The 16,871-nt window shown below is 54.4% G+C and overlaps 2 protein-coding genes across 4 annotated transcripts in view; both read right to left on the minus strand.

Annotated features, from left to right (window-relative positions):
• OTUD5 (OTU deubiquitinase 5) overlaps positions 1-4,666 on the minus strand; it is a 28,258-nt gene extending 23,592 nt beyond the window's left edge. For 2 of the 3 annotated variants that reach the window (XM_029240874.1, XM_029240872.1), the window contains exon 1: positions 3,331-4,666. In XM_029240874.1, the coding sequence (XP_029096707.1) occupies positions 3,331-3,921 (591 nt within the window). In that variant the 5' untranslated portion in view covers positions 3,922-4,666. The remainder of the gene's footprint in view (positions 1-3,330) is intronic. The other variant, XM_029240873.1, reaches the window with a different exon arrangement.
• Positions 4,667-7,268: 2,602 nt separating this feature from the next.
• On the minus strand, positions 7,269-14,720 carry KCND1 (potassium voltage-gated channel subfamily D member 1). The gene is made up of 6 exons (XM_029240691.1): positions 12,494-14,720; positions 10,616-10,778; positions 10,430-10,513; positions 10,243-10,341; positions 9,721-9,971; positions 7,269-8,637 (listed from the first exon to the last, which is right to left on the minus strand). The coding sequence occupies exons 1-6, from the start codon at positions 13,612-13,614 to the stop codon at positions 8,409-8,411; spliced, it is 1,947 nt and encodes a 648-aa protein (XP_029096524.1). The 5' UTR covers positions 13,615-14,720; the 3' UTR covers positions 7,269-8,408.
• Positions 14,721-16,871: the final 2,151 nt, after the last annotated feature.

Below are 16,871 nucleotides of genomic sequence, written 5' to 3' on the forward strand. Positions count from 1 at the left end.
AGTCAATGTCCAAGGTGGGCCAGGTCAGGTATTCAGACACTCAATAACCTTGGGCATGGGTGGACTTTTGGCAGCTAAGCAGGAGATCCTGGGATTTGAACTCAGGCCTGCCAGCTCCAAAGCCTAAACTTTTTCTACACATAACCCTACCTCCAAACCATCCAAGAGGTCTCCCAACAGGCAACCCCCGAGCTTATTCACCACAGCATAGCTGGCCACAAAAATCACTGTCTGCCAACCCTGAGCCTCACACTGACCAGGCGACTTGTCCTGACCACCAAGCTTGGATGGTTGAGAGGGAACACAGAGGCAGGGGAGAGAGGAGAGGAACCCAGTTCTGCCTCGAAAGACACCTACTGTTCCCTGTCACCTCCAGGCCCAAAGGGCTTTGGTGTGAGCTCCCTAAAATCCCAAAGCTAAACAATACCTCACCAGCTCCTTACCTGACCAAAGAGAAAACTGTGGCCCAGAGAGCACAGGCAGACCTATTCTGGTTCATCCAGAAAAGCCCCATCAGAGCCAGGGTGGGAACCCAGGCATCCTGGCTTCAGTGTCAGGTCCACCCTCTCCCACCACTTCAGCACACGGGCCCCCTTCACAAAATGCTCTGTGGCGTCCTCAAGCTCAGGACGCTCTCAAGCCATTCTTTTCAGAGGGGAGACTCTCGGCAAGGCAGCCATACCTGGGAAAGGAAACCCCTGACAACACCACCTTCCTAGCACTGGGACCCCCAGGGTGTCAAAAGGGCTCCTAAAGGCAGTAGATACAGTAACAGCACCAGGACAGACAATAAGTCTGAGTAGTCACAAGGACCAGATTCACCATCTGGGCTCCCTCTCAACAACTCCCCTCTTTCCCAAGGATCTAATTGGCCTCCGGGTTACAAATGCCCCCAGTGACGGTTCAGGACTAAGCCTAGGGCTGCAGGAAGAATCTCCCCTCTTTTCATCCCCAAGTTCAACCAGGTGAAGCAAAAAGAAGTATCTTCTTCCTCCCTTTGTCCCAAGAAGTGGGAGGACATGAAGCCTCTCCTCCGTCATTGGGAAGGGAAGGTATCGTGCAACCACAGAGCTTTACTTCCATGTTCTTATGGGAACAATTACAAGGGAGGGACTCCTAGCCCAGGAGATGCAAAGGGGATGTAAGGAGGTGTCTTTCTAGTCACCATGGCAGCACATGACTTTCTCTCTGTTCCTGGGACTCCTCGTTTCTGTGGAGAAGGAAAGGCACACTTTACTGCAACCAGTGAGAAGAAATAACTCCTGGTCCTCACCCTGGCAGATGATTTATCCTGCCTGGAGAAGTAGTAATGCATGGAAAGGGAACAAGAACAGGAGCTCAAAACCAGGCCCTGGCCCTGGCCCCCGTGAAGTACACAAAGATTTACCTGAACCAAGAGGGAGAGGAATGTGGGTGGAGAATTTCCTGCAGTGGGGATGTCCCAAACCCCTTCCCTGTCTCTGGGAAGAAAAAAGCTTATTGAAAGAAATTCAGGAAGCTCAGAATATTTCCCTGATCCAGGAAATTAGAAGCATAGCTGGGTCAGGGAGAGACTCAACACATCTCCTAGCTCTTGAGGGTAGGCCTCAGTCCTCATGTCCCCAGTACCTGACACCTTTCTCACAGAAAGTAAGGAGAACTTCCTAGCCTGAGCAGGCTCAGGTAGGGAGTTCTTATGACTGTGAAAAGCATCCAGGTCCTTCTGTCCAATGGGGGAGGCCTCAGGCCACATTGGGGAGGACTTCCCGTCCCTCTCCCTGGTGAGAAAGGATTGCCTGGTTGGGGGAGAAGGGAGGGGAGGAGGAGCCTCATACCCAAGGGGGGAGCTCAAGCCCCTCCCTAAGGTGAAGGATCTCTTGTCCCAGAGGGGAAGCTCAGGCCCCTGCGAGGAGGCTCAGACTCTTTCCCCCAGAATCCCACCTTACCCATGTCCCCAAGAGTAATGAGCAGCCCGCAGGACTTAGTTCAAAGTGGAAGGGGGGCTTAGGCTCAAGTCCTCAAGGCATGAAATCTTATGCCCCCAAAAGGCCTCTAAAACTGGGGTACACGTATGCTGAGAGAAAGTTCAAACTCATGAGGGGAGATGCGGAACCCTATTCCCCAGGGACTCTACCCATGCCCCAAGGGAAGGGTCTCAGGGCTCAAATCTGGTCAGGGGAGACCTCCTGCTCCTGAGGAGTACCTTAAGTTCCTTGAGGGGGAAGCTTGGACCTCACCTCTAGAGACACACTGGCCACTGGGGTATGTATGCATCTCTTGTCCTTGAGGGAAAGCTCAAGAGTCCTTGGCACAGTGTCTCAGATGCCCAAAGAGAATTCTCAGACCACTCCCTGAGGAGAAAAGTCCCCTAAAGACCTCTGTGGAGGGGTATCAGTCTCCTGAAGAGGCTTCAGACCCAGTCTCTGAAAGCCCCAGTCCATAAGCAGGAGCAATCCTAGGTTCCAGTATCCGAAACAGTGAGTCCTATTTTCTTGAAGAAAGGTTCAGGCCTGGTGCTGGGGGGGCGGGTGTCTAGACCTTAAAAATAGCTTAAGCTCCTAGAGAGAAATTCAGACTCTTGTCTCCAAAGAGGTCTCAGACCTCTTAGAGAAAGCACAGACCCTTGTCACTTAGAAGGGGATGAATCTCATGTACCCTAGTAGACTTTCTGGTCCCAGGGTGTTGGTTTTGACCCTTGTTCCCATAGGGAAGGGGATCTTAGGGGGGTATGTATGTGTGTGTGTCAGGCCCTTGACTTCTAGAAGAGGGAGTCTCAGACCCCACTGCTGCGTGGTCCTGTGCTGTATCCCCCTGAGAAAGAGAAGGGGGTTGTCCTATATAGAGTGTCTCAGACCCCTGAAACGGTTTTGGTATCTTGGGGACACTCATATCTCTGAGATCTCCACCTTACTTGTATTCCCTGGAGAAGAAGCCTTAGACTCTTATCCCAGAGGAGAAGAAATCTCAAGTCACTGAACACAGACCAAGGTCCTCTGGAGAGTCATGAGACTCCCCTCTCAGGAGGCATTCCATCTTGCCTGTCTCTCCTGGGGAGTTCCTACCTATTGGCCCTACACGAAGAGGTCCCTGGGCCCAGAATGACAACTACGGCCCTAGAAGACATCACAGACCCCACTTTTAAGTCCTCCATCTTATCTGGGGCCTCTAACCCCAAGTCCTTGGGGGGGGGGGAAATAGGGTCTCTCACACCCCCACTACCAGAGAAAAGAGTGCCAGGCTGAGAGAAGACAAAGGCCCCTTGGAGCGATCTCAAATAGCCTTCCTTGGGTCCCTACGCAGTCTGGGCATCCCGTCCACCACACCCAGTCACCCGTCACCCCCCGCCCATACCTGCTCGACGGTGGCGGGGTCCATGGCCTCGATGCGCGCTGCAGCCGCTTCATACTCATCCTCACTGTTGTAACCTGCGCCGACCTCCTCACGCTCAGGACTGGCCCCGCCAACCGCGCCAACCCCAGGGGCTTGACGCCGCCGCTTGCTGTGACCCGGCCCAGAGCAGCAGCCGCCCACGCCCACGGCACTGCCCACGCCCACCACCACGCCCGCCGCGCCCACGCCCGTTGCTGTAGCACCCAACGCGTCACCGGGACCGCCGCCGGGACCGCCGGGGCCCCCGCAAGGAGGAGGAGAGGCCTGCTGTGGCCGGGGTCCCGCCACGGCGCCAGGCTGCACGGCCAGCGCCCAGCGATGGAGGGCACCCGGTGGCCCCGGGAGCGGGCCCTGAGGCGGTGGCGAGGCTCGAGGACGGGCGCCGACTCCCGAGTCACGGTCACGATCACTGCCGCCCACACCCGTGCCGCCGCCGCCCACGCCTACACCCCCGCCGCGGCGAGGCGCCGGGGGCAGCGGCCCGGGCGGCGGCGGCTCGTTGGCGGGGTCGGCGTCGGGAGGCGGTGGTTTCTTTTTGGGGAGAATAGTCATGGCGGCACCGCCGAGTACCCCCCACCAAACTCGGCGCGGGGCACGCCGGGAGAGGACCCGGATGAGGGGGGCTACAGTGGTGCGCGAAGCACGACGGGATCGCCGGGCCCCGGATAAAGAGATCGAGGCACCGGTTTTCGAACGTCGGCGGCGCGCGGGTCACGCGGCCGGAGAACCCGGATGTGAAGTCCAAGATGAAGGCACCGCGGCGAGCTTGTCGTAGCCTTCTCTCCAAGCCCAGCAAGTTTATTGCTATGCTCGTTCCGGCCTTCGGCTTCAAAGGAAACAGAACCAAAACAAGCACCTCTTCGCCCCGCCCCCTCGCAGGTTCTTGCACTACCGGGTGGGGCCCGGGGCGTTGCGCAGGCGCGCCGGGGCACAGCCCCGCCTCTCGCTCGGAAGTACGTGGGCAAAATCTTCGCCGCCGCCACAACAATTGAGGGCACCAACCAATCGAAGCGGTTGCGTGGGTCCTCGATGATGCCCACGAGCCAATCAGAAGCGAACGAGCGCCCTCCCCTGCCCTCTGTCTCAGATTTCAGTCAAAGTCGGCACCCTTGTTCCTTGCCTTTCCTCTTCGTACCGTCGTGCTCTTGTCTCCCCGAGGCTCTGACTTGCAGGCGGGGGCACTGCAACAGGACAGCGTGGCCTGCCCCGTGCACGAGTTTTTAAATCGCCTCCCTTCCGGGCTTCCAACTTGGCCCCAGTCAGCCGGACTGACTGGAAAATATCAACACTCCCAGAGGTTAGCTAGCCCGTGAAGCATCACTTCCGTTTCCACCCACCAGAAATCCGCCTCCGGTAGAGAGGCGGGCACAGCTTCACCCTGGCAACAGGCCGGGTTCTGCAGTGATTGGTTAAGACATGCCACCACTCAAGTCGAACGGGCCAACCTTGGGACAGACATGCACCATTGGGACAGTGGGTGTTTGGGAAGCAGACACGCCCACTCTGGCACCGGCGCACCGCTGCCCTCGTGTTGACCTCCCCGCCCCTGTGGCTAGCGCGCAGGCGCGGCACAGCCTTTCCCCACCCCCACAAGTCCCCCCAATGGTGTTTACCTGAATTGAGCAAAGTTTATAAACCAGCTCTGTCAGCAACCAGCGTCTCGCAATAAGGTTGGTAAAATTCCTGCTACTGAACGGATGGAGAGCTACAAGCTAATCCTAGCTGTGCCCCTTCTGAGGGATATCTGGCAAGTCATTTAACACCCACCCCATCCTCAATTTCTACTTCTCTGTAAAATGGCAATGATAATCCCAATTTAAGGATCAGAAGTTAATGCTTGCAAAGCGTCTGGTGCTGTGCCTGGCATCTAGTAAGTGCTCAATAAATTAGTCTGCACTGCAGTGCAGTGGAAAGAATCCCAGGCTTTGGAGTCAGGAAGACCTCAGTCCCAGGCACGGTGGACCATTACCAACTGTATGACCTTGAGGAGGTCATTGTGTCTCAAATTTGAGGTTACCCATGTGTAAAACGGGAATGATAATGCCTGCCCAGACTACCTCAGGGAGTAGTTATGGAGTTGAGATGAGCTCATGAACCGAGAAGTTGTTGTGAGAGGTGAGGGCTCCCTGCCAGTCTTAGGAGCCAAGCCATATACAGGCCATCAGAAAGCTCTTCTGAGTGCCACCTAAACTTCTCCCTTCAGATGCCAACCCTAGTTGAAGTTCTTCCCTGAAGGGTGTTGGTAATAAACAGACTATGGTGGTGTTTTCTGCTCATGAGACTTAATGGGAGGAGAAGACTCACGTTTACTGGGCTTACTGTGTTTAGGACACTGTGCCAAATGCCTGTGCACATTATCACATTGAATCTTCTCAGGACCATCTCACTTGATCCATGTATCCCACTTCCTACTCAATATTTGTCCAGCACTACACATCTAAAACTGAACTTATGATAATAATTGTAGTTAACCTTCACCAAGTACTTACTATGTGCCTGTTACTGTGTGCTCAACAGCTTTGATGTTCCCTTTGACAGTGAATGAATGGCACCCCCTCCAGCCTTTGCCCAAGGCAGAAACCTGGGAGTCAACCCTGACTGCTCCCTCTTCCTCAACTCCCACATACCTGTCAATCCTAAATCTTGCCAGTCCTATCTCTGAAATCTCTTGACTTTCCAACTCTTACTGCCACTATCCCGTCTAAGCCACTATCACCTGCCAACTCGGCAACTGCAAAAGCCTCCTCACTGTTCTTCCTCCCTCCAGGACTGGTTCTCTATAACCCACTCCCCACAGCCAGAATAGTCCTTCTGAAATACAAAACTAGCGATGACTTTCCTGTTTATAAGCCTTCAGAGGTCCCCATTATCCTTAGGATGAAGTCCACATCTGTATCATAGCTTCAAAGGCCTTTTGTGATCTGGCCTACTTCTACATCCTCACCCTCGTCACAGTCTCACACTCTCCTCACTAGCTGTGCTGAACCCCTTCAGTTTCCCAAGGCCCTGAGCTGGCGCTCTAACCTCCAGGCCATTGCACATGCTGTTCCCTCTGCCTAAAACATTTTCACTCTTTTGTCTTTTGCCTGGCTAACTTCAACTCATTGTTCGGCCAGGTTAGGTTCTCTTGCCATCTATATGCTTCTGTAATCCACTAATCTTGGTTCTACTACACTATGTTGTAATTGCTTAATTGCCTTCCATGCTCACCTCTGCAGATCAGAGATGATGTCTACTTTGCCCATTTTTGTACCCCTAGGGCTAGCACATGATATGCAGTTAATAAATATTTGGTGAATGGATGAATGATTATTTCACAGATTAGCAACCTGAGGCAAGAGAAGATAAGTGATTCTCTCACCCAGGGACTGGAATCCAGGTCAACCTGAATCCAAGGTCTGTCTTCTCTGTGCTCCACAGAGCTCAGTTACACTAGTCTAGTATATCCAGTAGTCCAGAAGAGAGAATACAGGTAGGGGACATCCACAGGGAAGGGGAATTCGCCAAACTGAGAGATGCTTTTCATCAGGGTTCAGTTCAGAGCTGTTTGCTGTCAGGAAGCCTGGGTTCAAGTCTCCTCTAACCAAGCGTGTGCTGCTTTGGGTCTCAGTTTCCCCATCTGTGAGTGAGGGGGCTAGAGCAGATTATGTCCATGGGGCATGTCTCAGGACCTCCTAGCCTACCTCACTGGCTGCAGATTCACCTCTTCGACCACCCTCTTTCATTTCTCCTAGATCCCCATCTTCCAAAACACACCAGCAACCATCCACCTCCCATACCTTTCCCCTAACAGCCCTTCTACTAGTTAAAAGGAATTGAAATTGGAGTATTTTCAACCCCTCCAGCCCAACCCAGCCCCCAAACCCACAGAGCCAGGAGGTGCTCATCCTTGTCTCTCCTCTCAGGTTTTATTGACTGGTGGAAACTACATCTTTGTCAGCCACCAGCTCCACAGGGACAGTGCTGGGGACAGGGAACCTGAGATGATGCCAGATTTCAGCCTGAGAGCAGACAGAGTTCCTGAAGGTGACCGAAGAGGGAGAAGAGAGAGGGATATGTGAAAAGGCATTGTGGGGGAGGAGGAGGAGATCAAGAAGTTCCTCCTGCCTCCTCCAGCTCCCAGAGCTCAGGAACAACCCAGGCCTCAGCCCCTGCCGCTTCTGGACTCCTGCCCAAGAACATGGAATCAGCCCATGATCTCCAAACACAGCCCAGCTCTCGCCAGCTGCCAGGCTTTTATCTCAGCCAGTCCAGACTCCAGCCCAACCCAGGAAGGAAGCAAGCCAGAGAAGAGAGAAGGAGGAGTAGTTAGAGGTGGCCCCTATGATTAGGGCAGATGTAAATATTGCAGCAAACTGGGCAGAGGCTTTGCATAATGTCACAGCAGCAGCTGCTATTGCTGGAGTTTGCTGGGGGCCCAGTGGAGGACGGGCTTGCGGGGACCCATTTCCAGCAGCCAGGGAAGGGGGGTGGTGTTTGTGCTATCTGTGTGTGTTGGGAAAGGCAGCCTGACCCCTGAACCAAGGTCACTGCTGAGGCCACAGCCCATGAAGCCTGTGGTTGCATTCCAAGCTTCGGAATTTGAGAGTTGTTGGGCCCGGTGGAGGGTGGGGACTTCTTCTAGAGGCCAGATCAGAAGTGAGGGTTCTCTTCTATGAACCCCCAAACCTCCACAGCTCAGCCAGAGAGAAGAGGAAGTTTCACCTCTTCTTCTTGGGCCAGAACTCCTGAGGGGAGGAGCATGCAGGAGGCCCGCTTGGGTAGAGGGGCCAGTCCCAGTGTGCTGGGGCAAGGAGGCTGGGGGCCTGAGGAAGCCCAGTGCTTCACCTCCCACAGGGAAAACTGTCTGGGGTAGAGGAAGTTTCCCTTTCCCTGGCTATTTCCCCACCAGGTGGGCCATTCCATGAAACTCCATTGCATAGTTCTCAGTGGGGGGCAGAAGGGGTCCCCAGGCTGCCCTTCTCTGCGTCCCCAAAATATGGCTTTGGAAGGGAGCCCCCAAGAATTGGGAGAGCACTCTGGATGGGCAGGCCCATCCCTCATAGGGAAGAGATCTTGACAGTCTCGGGAAGGAGGCAAGGGGTACCCAGGCTGGAGTTCCTGAGGGTGCTGCTGGCCCCACTGCCACCACCGCCAGGGGAGGAAGGTTGGCTCTCATCTGGGGTGTTGGCAGGAGGGGTGGGGATACTGATGATGGCAGCCACGAAGTCCCGGCTGTCGCAGTTCAAGTCAAGGCTGTCATGGGGCTTGGCATTGAGGCTTGAGCGGCTGTGGATAAGGGTGGGAAGATGGAAGGTTCTTAAAAAGTCATTTTAATACTTGCCACGGCGATCATGACATTTACTGAGTGCCTACTAGGTCCCTGGCACTGTGCTAAATGCTTCCCCTGCACCCTTAATTATGGTGGTGCAGAGTGAGGGCTCTGGAGTCAAATAGTCCTGATCCCACCTCAACCACTCTAAACCTCTCTTCTCTCATCTGTAGCATGGGAATAACAATGTTTTCTACCTCACAGAGATGTTGTGGAGATTAAATAAGATAATAAATGATACAAAATGCTCAGAGTAGTGTCTGCAACATAATGAGCACACACATAAAAGTGTTATCTATTGTGCTTACTCCTTGCAGTGCCAGAGTCCTCACAACAGTCTACTGTAAGATCTACACAATCTGGTCCCTGTTCCTTTCTGATTTTACCTCCTACCACTCTCCCCCTCACTCACTCCACTCTACTTACAGAAGCTTCCTGGCTGTGTCTCTAACATGCAGACCCATTCCTGCCTCAGGACCTTTGCACAGGCTGTTTGCTCTGCCTGGAAAGCTCTCCCTCTAGGTATCCACATGGCTCATTCCCTCTCCTTCTTCAGATCTCAGCTCAGATGTCACCTCAGCAAAACCTTCCCCGACCACACTGTTAAAACTGCATCACACACTGTTCTACACTCTCGATCCCCCATCCCTGATTTATTTTTCTCCTTGGCACTTAACACACTGCATCATCTGTGTATTTGTTTTTTAACTGTCTCATCTCACTAGAATAGAAGTTCCATAAGGTCAGGATTTCTGTCTGTTCTATTCACTGCCAAAATTGAACTAAACTCCTAAACTAAAGTGAATTCCAAAATGCCCCAAATTGTGCCTAGCATACAGGAGATGCTCAATAAATGTTTATTGAAAGTACAAATGAAAAATGAGGAGTTCCAGACAAGATAAGCCCAAGCTTCCAGCATGGAGGAGTTTGGGTTTGAGCTTGACTTGCTAGGAGGCCTGGAGTCATGAAATCTCAGACCCCTTGGTCCAAGCTCTGAGCTTCCCCGGGAGAGGGGTTGCACAGCAGGTCAGCATGCTTACCTCTGAGGGGCAGGGCTCCTCTGCAGCCCTGCCAGCGTGTCCAGCTCCTGCATGCTGCCATGGCTGACCGAGGCAGTGGAGTTGGCAAGGCGGATGGCACGGCGCTTGGCTCTGCGGGGGCAGCAAGAGGATAGCAGGCTGCCAGGCCCCACTGGCTGGGAGGACACGGAAGTGCTGCGGCTGGTGCGGCCACCCAGCGAGACAGCGCCCAGGGCCTCACTGAAGGTTAGCTCATCCGTGAACTCATGGCACTGTGGGCAGAAGGGAGGCATGGTCACAGGGCACCACAAGGAAGCTGACCTCACCCCCAGGCTTTTGCTTAGGCCATTCCTTCCTTTCTGTAAGTCGCTCTCTCTTCCCTTCCCTTGCCCATCCTTCAAGGCTCAGCTCTACTGGGGCCTCTTCCGGGAAGCCCTGTGTGATTTCCACAATTAGTAGTGAGCCTCCCATCCCAGGAGGGAGCTGGCTTGCTGGCAAAGGGACCCCCTTCATTCTGCCACACCACCTCTCATTAGGCCTCACCGTTGTCTTCTCTAGACAATGCAGCAAGTGGTGATGTTGCTGCTCAAAAGCAGAACGGTTCCTGACACACAGCGCCTGTTCTTCCCCCCTGCTGCTGTCCTGGAGTGGATAGAGCAGAGGGATGAGGTCAGCACCTTCCTCCTCCCGTCACTGCTCACCTCCCACCCCAATCCAGGCCCCTCTCCACCTCAAGACCCCCGTTCTGCTTGTACTGCAGGAAGGCGTTGGTGGTACCACTCTTTGCCAACCGGATCCTTGCCAAGCGCACCTTCTACAGAGAGAGGAGGAGATAGAAGGTCAGGTAGGCAAACATAAGAGTAGACTGGCTTGGGGTGTGGGGAATAGGAGGTACTCAGATGGAAGGCGCAGTTACCTGCTGTGCTCGGCGCTTGTCAGCACGCTGGTTCTGGTGGTAGATGCGGCTAAAGTTGGACACAATGACTGGCACAGGCAGAGCAATGACCAAGACGCCACTGAGTGAGCAGATGGATCCGAAAATCTTGCCAGCAATGGTGCTGGGCACCATGTCTCCATAGCTGGGGCCGGGGGAGGTAAGCCAAGGTCAAGAAAAATACCCACCCACCCCTCAGTCCCCCACTGCATCCCATCCAACTTGACTCACTCTGCGACCCTGGCCAGGCACTCAAACTCTCTGGTCTCAGTTTCTTGCTCTGCAAAAATTGGGGAATGACCTCTCTGGCCACCAGTGGGGGTCAAATGAGAAATGGGCTCTCAGCCCCTACTGTCTGCTGCCCCCATCCAAGCCATGCACCGGGCATCTGAGTCAGCTGGAAATCTATTAATACCAAGCATAGGGGGGAAGGAGGAAGTCAGAGGCAGTAAATATAGCCTCCCGGAGAGAGAGTCCCACCACCACAAGCCAGCTAAGGGGCTCTGAGTCCTGGGAGCAGTGCTCTGTTGGTTTTGCTTGTGTCTGTCTTACCTTCTCTAGGTAGCACCCCGTCTTATTCCCCCAGGGGAAGCCTTGAAACTGTCCTCATATAAAAAAATAGGGGGGAGCCTTGAAACTCCTCCCTCCCTTCCTCCATACCACCCCCCCTCCCATGGAGATGAAGCAGAGCCAATCTTACCAACTTGTTTGGTTGGGGGTGGGGGGAGTGAAGCTCAGCAAGGTTCCATAACTGATTTGCTCAAAATCACACAGCATACTCTTGTTCTAACCACAGGACCAATCAGATCCCCTCCAAAGAAACGCAGCCTCTGCAGTCTTCAGCCTCTAGGCCTTTGCCCCCACCCCCTCCCCCAGGATGCCTCTTCCTTATTTCTTTACTTTGACTCATTTAAAAGTCTCTCCAACTTGGCCATTTCTGGCTCTGTGATGTATCATCTCTCTCTGTGTCCTCAACTATGAGACATCCTCCCAGGGTTGTTGTGAGGACTGAATAGGATAAAAGGACATCAAAATACCCAGTTCCAACCTGTCCTCAGTGCTCAGTATTTGTCAATACAATCCTGAAACTCCAACCAGAGTTAATTTCTACTTCTTAGAAACCTCAAATCAATTTTTCTGTTCTACTACTAAGGTCCTGAGCAATCCCAATGTACCCGTTCAACAGATACTGAGCAGCAACTGCATACCTAATCCCAGTGATAGGAATTTAGAAAAGGACCACAGTTATCTGCCCTAGACAGTGTCTTTAAGAACAACATGAGTTTGATGATTTCATTTGATGCGTTTATCCCATTTCCTCTCAAGGACTGGCAGTAAAAAAAAAAAAAAATGATGCTGAAAATATCTTGTTCTGGGGAAACATCAAGGAATCACGGAGCCACAGAGGTAGTGCCCCACACAGCAGATGAATCTAAAGGGTTGGGAGACATGGGTCCTCAAGATGGAAAAAGGGGTGATAGAAAGCGAGTATCTATTTATCCTGCACCAGAAACATTCAGATAACTTTCATAACCATGATGTCACTGAATCCCCTCTGGATGTTGAAGGGATCATCATTTCTCATTTTGCAGAGGGGAAAACTAGCCCAGAGAAAACAAGGTCAACAGAAAGAGTGCAGCTAAGACCATCGTTGAACCCAAGTCTCCTGACCTGAAAATTAAGGCATTGTCAGAGCTGGGAGGGATTTGGAGATTAATCCAACTCCCTCACTTTTTAAAGATGACCAAATTGAAGTTCAAATAGAGAGAGAGAGATCATTTATCTAACCTTTTTAATTTTACAGAAAAGGTGAGTGTAATTGACTGATCGGGCAGCTCCCCACACAGGGTCTGCACTCACCCAAGTGTGGTCATGGTGACAATGGTATACCAGAAGGCCGCGGGGATGCTAGTAAAGTTGGTCTTGTTTGTGCCCTTCTCGGCATAAAACATAACAGTGGCGAAGATGATGATGGCCATGGTAAGGGAAAAGAGGAGAAAGCCCAGCTCAGAGGCACAGCTCTTGAGTGTGTAGCCCAGAATCCGCAAGCCCTGTGAGTGCCTGGAGAACTTGAAGATACGGAACACCCGGAACACCCGCAGGGTGACAAAGGCGCCCGAGACATCTTCGTTCTTGGGCACGAGGAGCCCGATGTAGTAGGGCAGGATGGCCACCACGTCGATGAGGCTCATTACACTCCGCAGGAAGCGGCAACGGCTAGGGGCCGCGAACAGCCGCAGAAGGTATTCACCTGTGAATATGAGTACACAGGCCGTGTCCATGCAGAAAAAGGCCAGCGGGAAGCGCTCGCCACAGGGCTGCTCCCTCGGGGGCCGCCGTGCAGGGCCGCGGCACGGAATGGTCTCAACCACGTTGGCGATGACCGACACAGCGATGAAAAAGCCGGTAACGTAGTAGAAAACGAGGGCTGCGGTGCTCGTGTGTGGGTTCTCGAAGGCCCGCCAGAGCTGCTGCCGCAGGGAGCTGCCAGCCGGCAGGGATGGGCCGTCCCCGGCCTGCTCGGCCTCCTCGTCCTCCGCCAGGCGCTCGGCGTTCTCCTTCTTGCGGTCCCGGTACTCTTCGAGGCAGCAGTCGCCCACGAGCTCAGGCACCAGGCCATAGAAGGCCAGCTCTTCGTCAAAGGCCTGGATGCACTCCTGCCGTGGGCAGTGCAGTCGGCCCGTGCGGTAGAAGTTGAGCACGTGCCGGAACATGTCTGGGTCGCGATCAAAGAAGTACTCGCCTGAGTCGGCGTCATAGAAGAATTCCTTTTCTGAACTGCCCAGCAGAGTGTCTGGGTAGCGGTCGAGCGTGTTCTTCCAGGTCTCAAAGCGCCGTCCGCTCACGTTCACCACCAGAACCTCATCCCCTCGAGATGCCTTCACCCCCGGCGCGGGGGGCAGGGGCTGCTGGGCCAGGGGCAGCCAGCCCACCGCGGCCGCCCGTGCAAAAGGCAGCCATGTGGCCACGCCTGCTGCCATCCTGCCACGCCCCAGGCCCACGGAGACTTGTGGGGGGGGTTGGCCTTTAGGAGAATGTGGCTGTCTCCAGGATGGTGGAGGCTTGGAGAGGCCCTGGGCCACTCGCACAAGGAAACTGGGGGTGTCTAGAGAGGCCAAGAGGAACCGGGAGGAGGACCTAGAGAGATGGGCAAGGGCTTGGGGGACATGTAGAGGGTCTAAGAGGGACCAGGGCCATGTCTTGAGGGAGTGAGAAGGGGCTAGGGGACATGGAGAGGAGCAGAAGAGGAGCGTCTAGAGGTGCCAAAAAGGATCCGAGGGAGTGTTTAGAGACTGAGATGATTCTAGAGGGGTCAGCACTGCCTGAGAGGTATCTGGGGGTGTCTAGGATGAAGCAAGAAACACTGGGGAGTTGTCCACACTCTCAAGAGTTCTGAGGGAAGGAAGAAGGGACTGGAACCGCTTAGTGGGGTTGGAGAGGGGATCGGGGCATCCGGAGGGGTAGAAATGGAACCAGAGGTGTTTGCAAGAGGCTGAGAGTGTCTGGAGGGGGATTCTGAAGGAACTGAGAGAGGTGAGGAGGGTTGTCCAAACTCTCAAGACTTCTGGGGAGAAGATAAGGGGGTTGGAGCCCCTTCGTGGATCTAGGAAAGGGGTTGGTGCATCTAAGGGGTGGCTACAGAGCCAGGAGTTTGTAAAGAGGCTGAGAGGTGTCTTGGGAGTGCCTAGAGCTGCCAAGAATAGCCTGGGGGTGGAGTGTCCACACTCTACAGGAGTTCTGGGGAAGGAAGGAGAGGTGGGGCCCCCTAGCGGGGCTGGAGAAGGGGGTGGGGTATCTAAAGGGTTAGATATGGGGCCAGGTTATTTTTCAGAGGCTGAGAGGTGTCTGGTAGAGAAGGGTATCCAGGGGGGCTGAGAAAGCCTGGTCCACCCTCTCAAGAGTTCAGGGGGTAGGGAAGGGACCTGGAGAACCCCTCAGGGCTGGGACTCAACTGGAAGGAAGTTGGGCATAGCCTCAGAGCATTCAGAGAATCAAAAAAGACTAAGATAAGAGGAAGACGGGGTCCCCCTCAAAATGGGTTGGAGGGCAGGGTGGGGTGTTGAAAGGGAGTTGGGTGTGTCTGCAGGGAGGGGGGCTCCTGGGCCTTACAGGAGCCCAGGAAGGCCGGGATCAGGCTGCGTCCCACTGTTGGGGGCTGGTCTGGGGAAACCACACCCCGAGGGGCTGGTGGTACGTGCTGGGCAGCGGCAGAAGCAGCAGCGGCAGCAGGACGTGAGGAGGAAGAGGAGAAGCAGCCACAGCCAGGCCTGGGAGAGAAGGCAGCACAGGCAGGAGGAGGGGGCTGGGTCCCTGGAAGGAGGCTCTGGAAGGACAAGGTCCAGTAGGACTGTCCCAGGATGGGCTAGGGCCTGGGGGCTGGACCAGGGAAGGACAAGGACAGCACTGTTGGTGGCCCCCTCCCCCTCCCCATAGGGCCGTCCTCACCTGTGTCCCCGCTGCAGCAGCAGCAACAGCGGTGGGGCTGGGGGTACCAAACACCGGAGCTCCTGCCCCACTCTGCAGAGCTGCCCAAGTTCTCCACCTCCTCTGGCTCTCTCTCCCCGCCCCTCTGAGCTTGCCGGGAGATGGAGAGGCAGGGAGGGGCCTCGTGGCTCCCAGAGCCCCCTCCCCTAGGACTGCCTGAGAGGGACCCTGGGGAGACTCCGCCTCCTACAAAGCTGGTTGGGCCTCAGTCGCGTCATCTGGAAAATGGGGGTGGCAGGGAGCTTTGCCAATTCTCCCCACCTCCTTCCTGGACTCCCCCCTCTTCCTGCCCAGATCCTACTCCCTCTGCCCCCAGGGGCCCCCACCCCCACCCGTCTGAATCAGCAGCACTTAGCAGATCCGATCGATGGGGAGGCGTCTGTTAATGGCCCCAGAGCAGGGAGTGCCACGGGGAATGATGCAGCGCTGTGTCCCCTCCCTGCCCCCTAGGCTGGAGAAGGGGGTGGGTGGGGGAAAACTGGTGGGGGGGTGTTTTTCTAGAGGCCAGGCCCCCAAAGCTGCTCCCCAGTGGTGCTGGAGGGGTTAGAGTCCTGCTCTAACCAAGATTGCTGCCGTGGGACTGGAGCACTGTCCTGTTTGCGGATGTGAAACGTCGGGGCGGGGGCGGTAAGGGGAGTACAGATGGGGACAAGCCAGGTACCACCTCCATAGCAGGTTCTCCCCCAGGCAGGCCCCACTCTGAGGTGCACTCTCCATCATCTGTCCACATCCAGGAGCCTCAAATCATGCCTCCTCCGCTAGAGGGCTCTGCTCCTGGGTAGCAAGAGCACTGGGTACCAAGTGCCTCAGGCATGGGTGGGTTCAAGCCCCAGCTGTGCCACTGACTTATGTCCTTGAGCAAGTGACTTGCATTGTTTTTCTCTTTGTCGGATGGAGAGTTACCCCAGCTTGATAGTGTCTTTGGGAGCAATAAATGGAGTGATGTGAGAGGGGCATGGCACACAGAGGACGCCTTACCTTTAACAATTAAAGGTGTGTGGTGATGGGGGAGCAGTAATGCAGGGCCAATTTTTGCCTTTCAATGGACTTATCCATCCATGTAATCCTCCATTTGCTCATCACACTCCTGATTTGTCCATTTGTCCATCCCTCCTCCCACCCACCACCCACTTATCCATCCATTCTCCCCCTCACACAGCCAATTACTCTGTCCTTCCCTCTAGCCACCCATCTGTCCATTTAGTCATTAATCCACCTACCTATTCACTCATCCATTTGTATATTCACCCCATCTACCCCTACCCATATGGATCCCCCACCACCCAACTATCTGTCCATCTATCCATTGCTCTATCATTTATTCACCTACTCTTTACTCTTCCCATTAGCTCATCCATCTATCTGCCCACTCATCCATCCACACATTCCCCTAGCCATCCATCTATCCATTTATACCCCCACCTATCCATCCTCTACCTATCCACCTAGCAATCCATTTGTCCATTTATTCATCCAGTCACCTATCCATCCATTTATTTCCCAACCTATCCATCACCAATCCATGCAACCTTCTACTTATTTATCAATCAGTCCATCCAACCACTTATCCATCCTCCCATCTATCTACTCATCCATACCCACACCCCATACACATTCACCCACATACATATCTGCAGATATTTCTGCTCCATTCAGTTTGAGAGGCTGGTCAACAGTAACTGGAGACAGGCTGGGTGAGGGTGGGGGAAGGAGAGTAAAGTTGCAGCCAGAGACCACCCTCCCAGTTCCAATG

The sequence above is a fragment of the Monodon monoceros genome, unplaced genomic scaffold (assembly GCF_005190385.1).
Source record: "Monodon monoceros isolate NGI ecotype Baffin Bay Population unplaced genomic scaffold, NGI_Narwhal_1 Super_Scaffold_22, whole genome shotgun sequence".
NCBI classification, from domain to species: Eukaryota; Metazoa; Chordata; class Mammalia; order Artiodactyla; family Monodontidae; genus Monodon; species Monodon monoceros.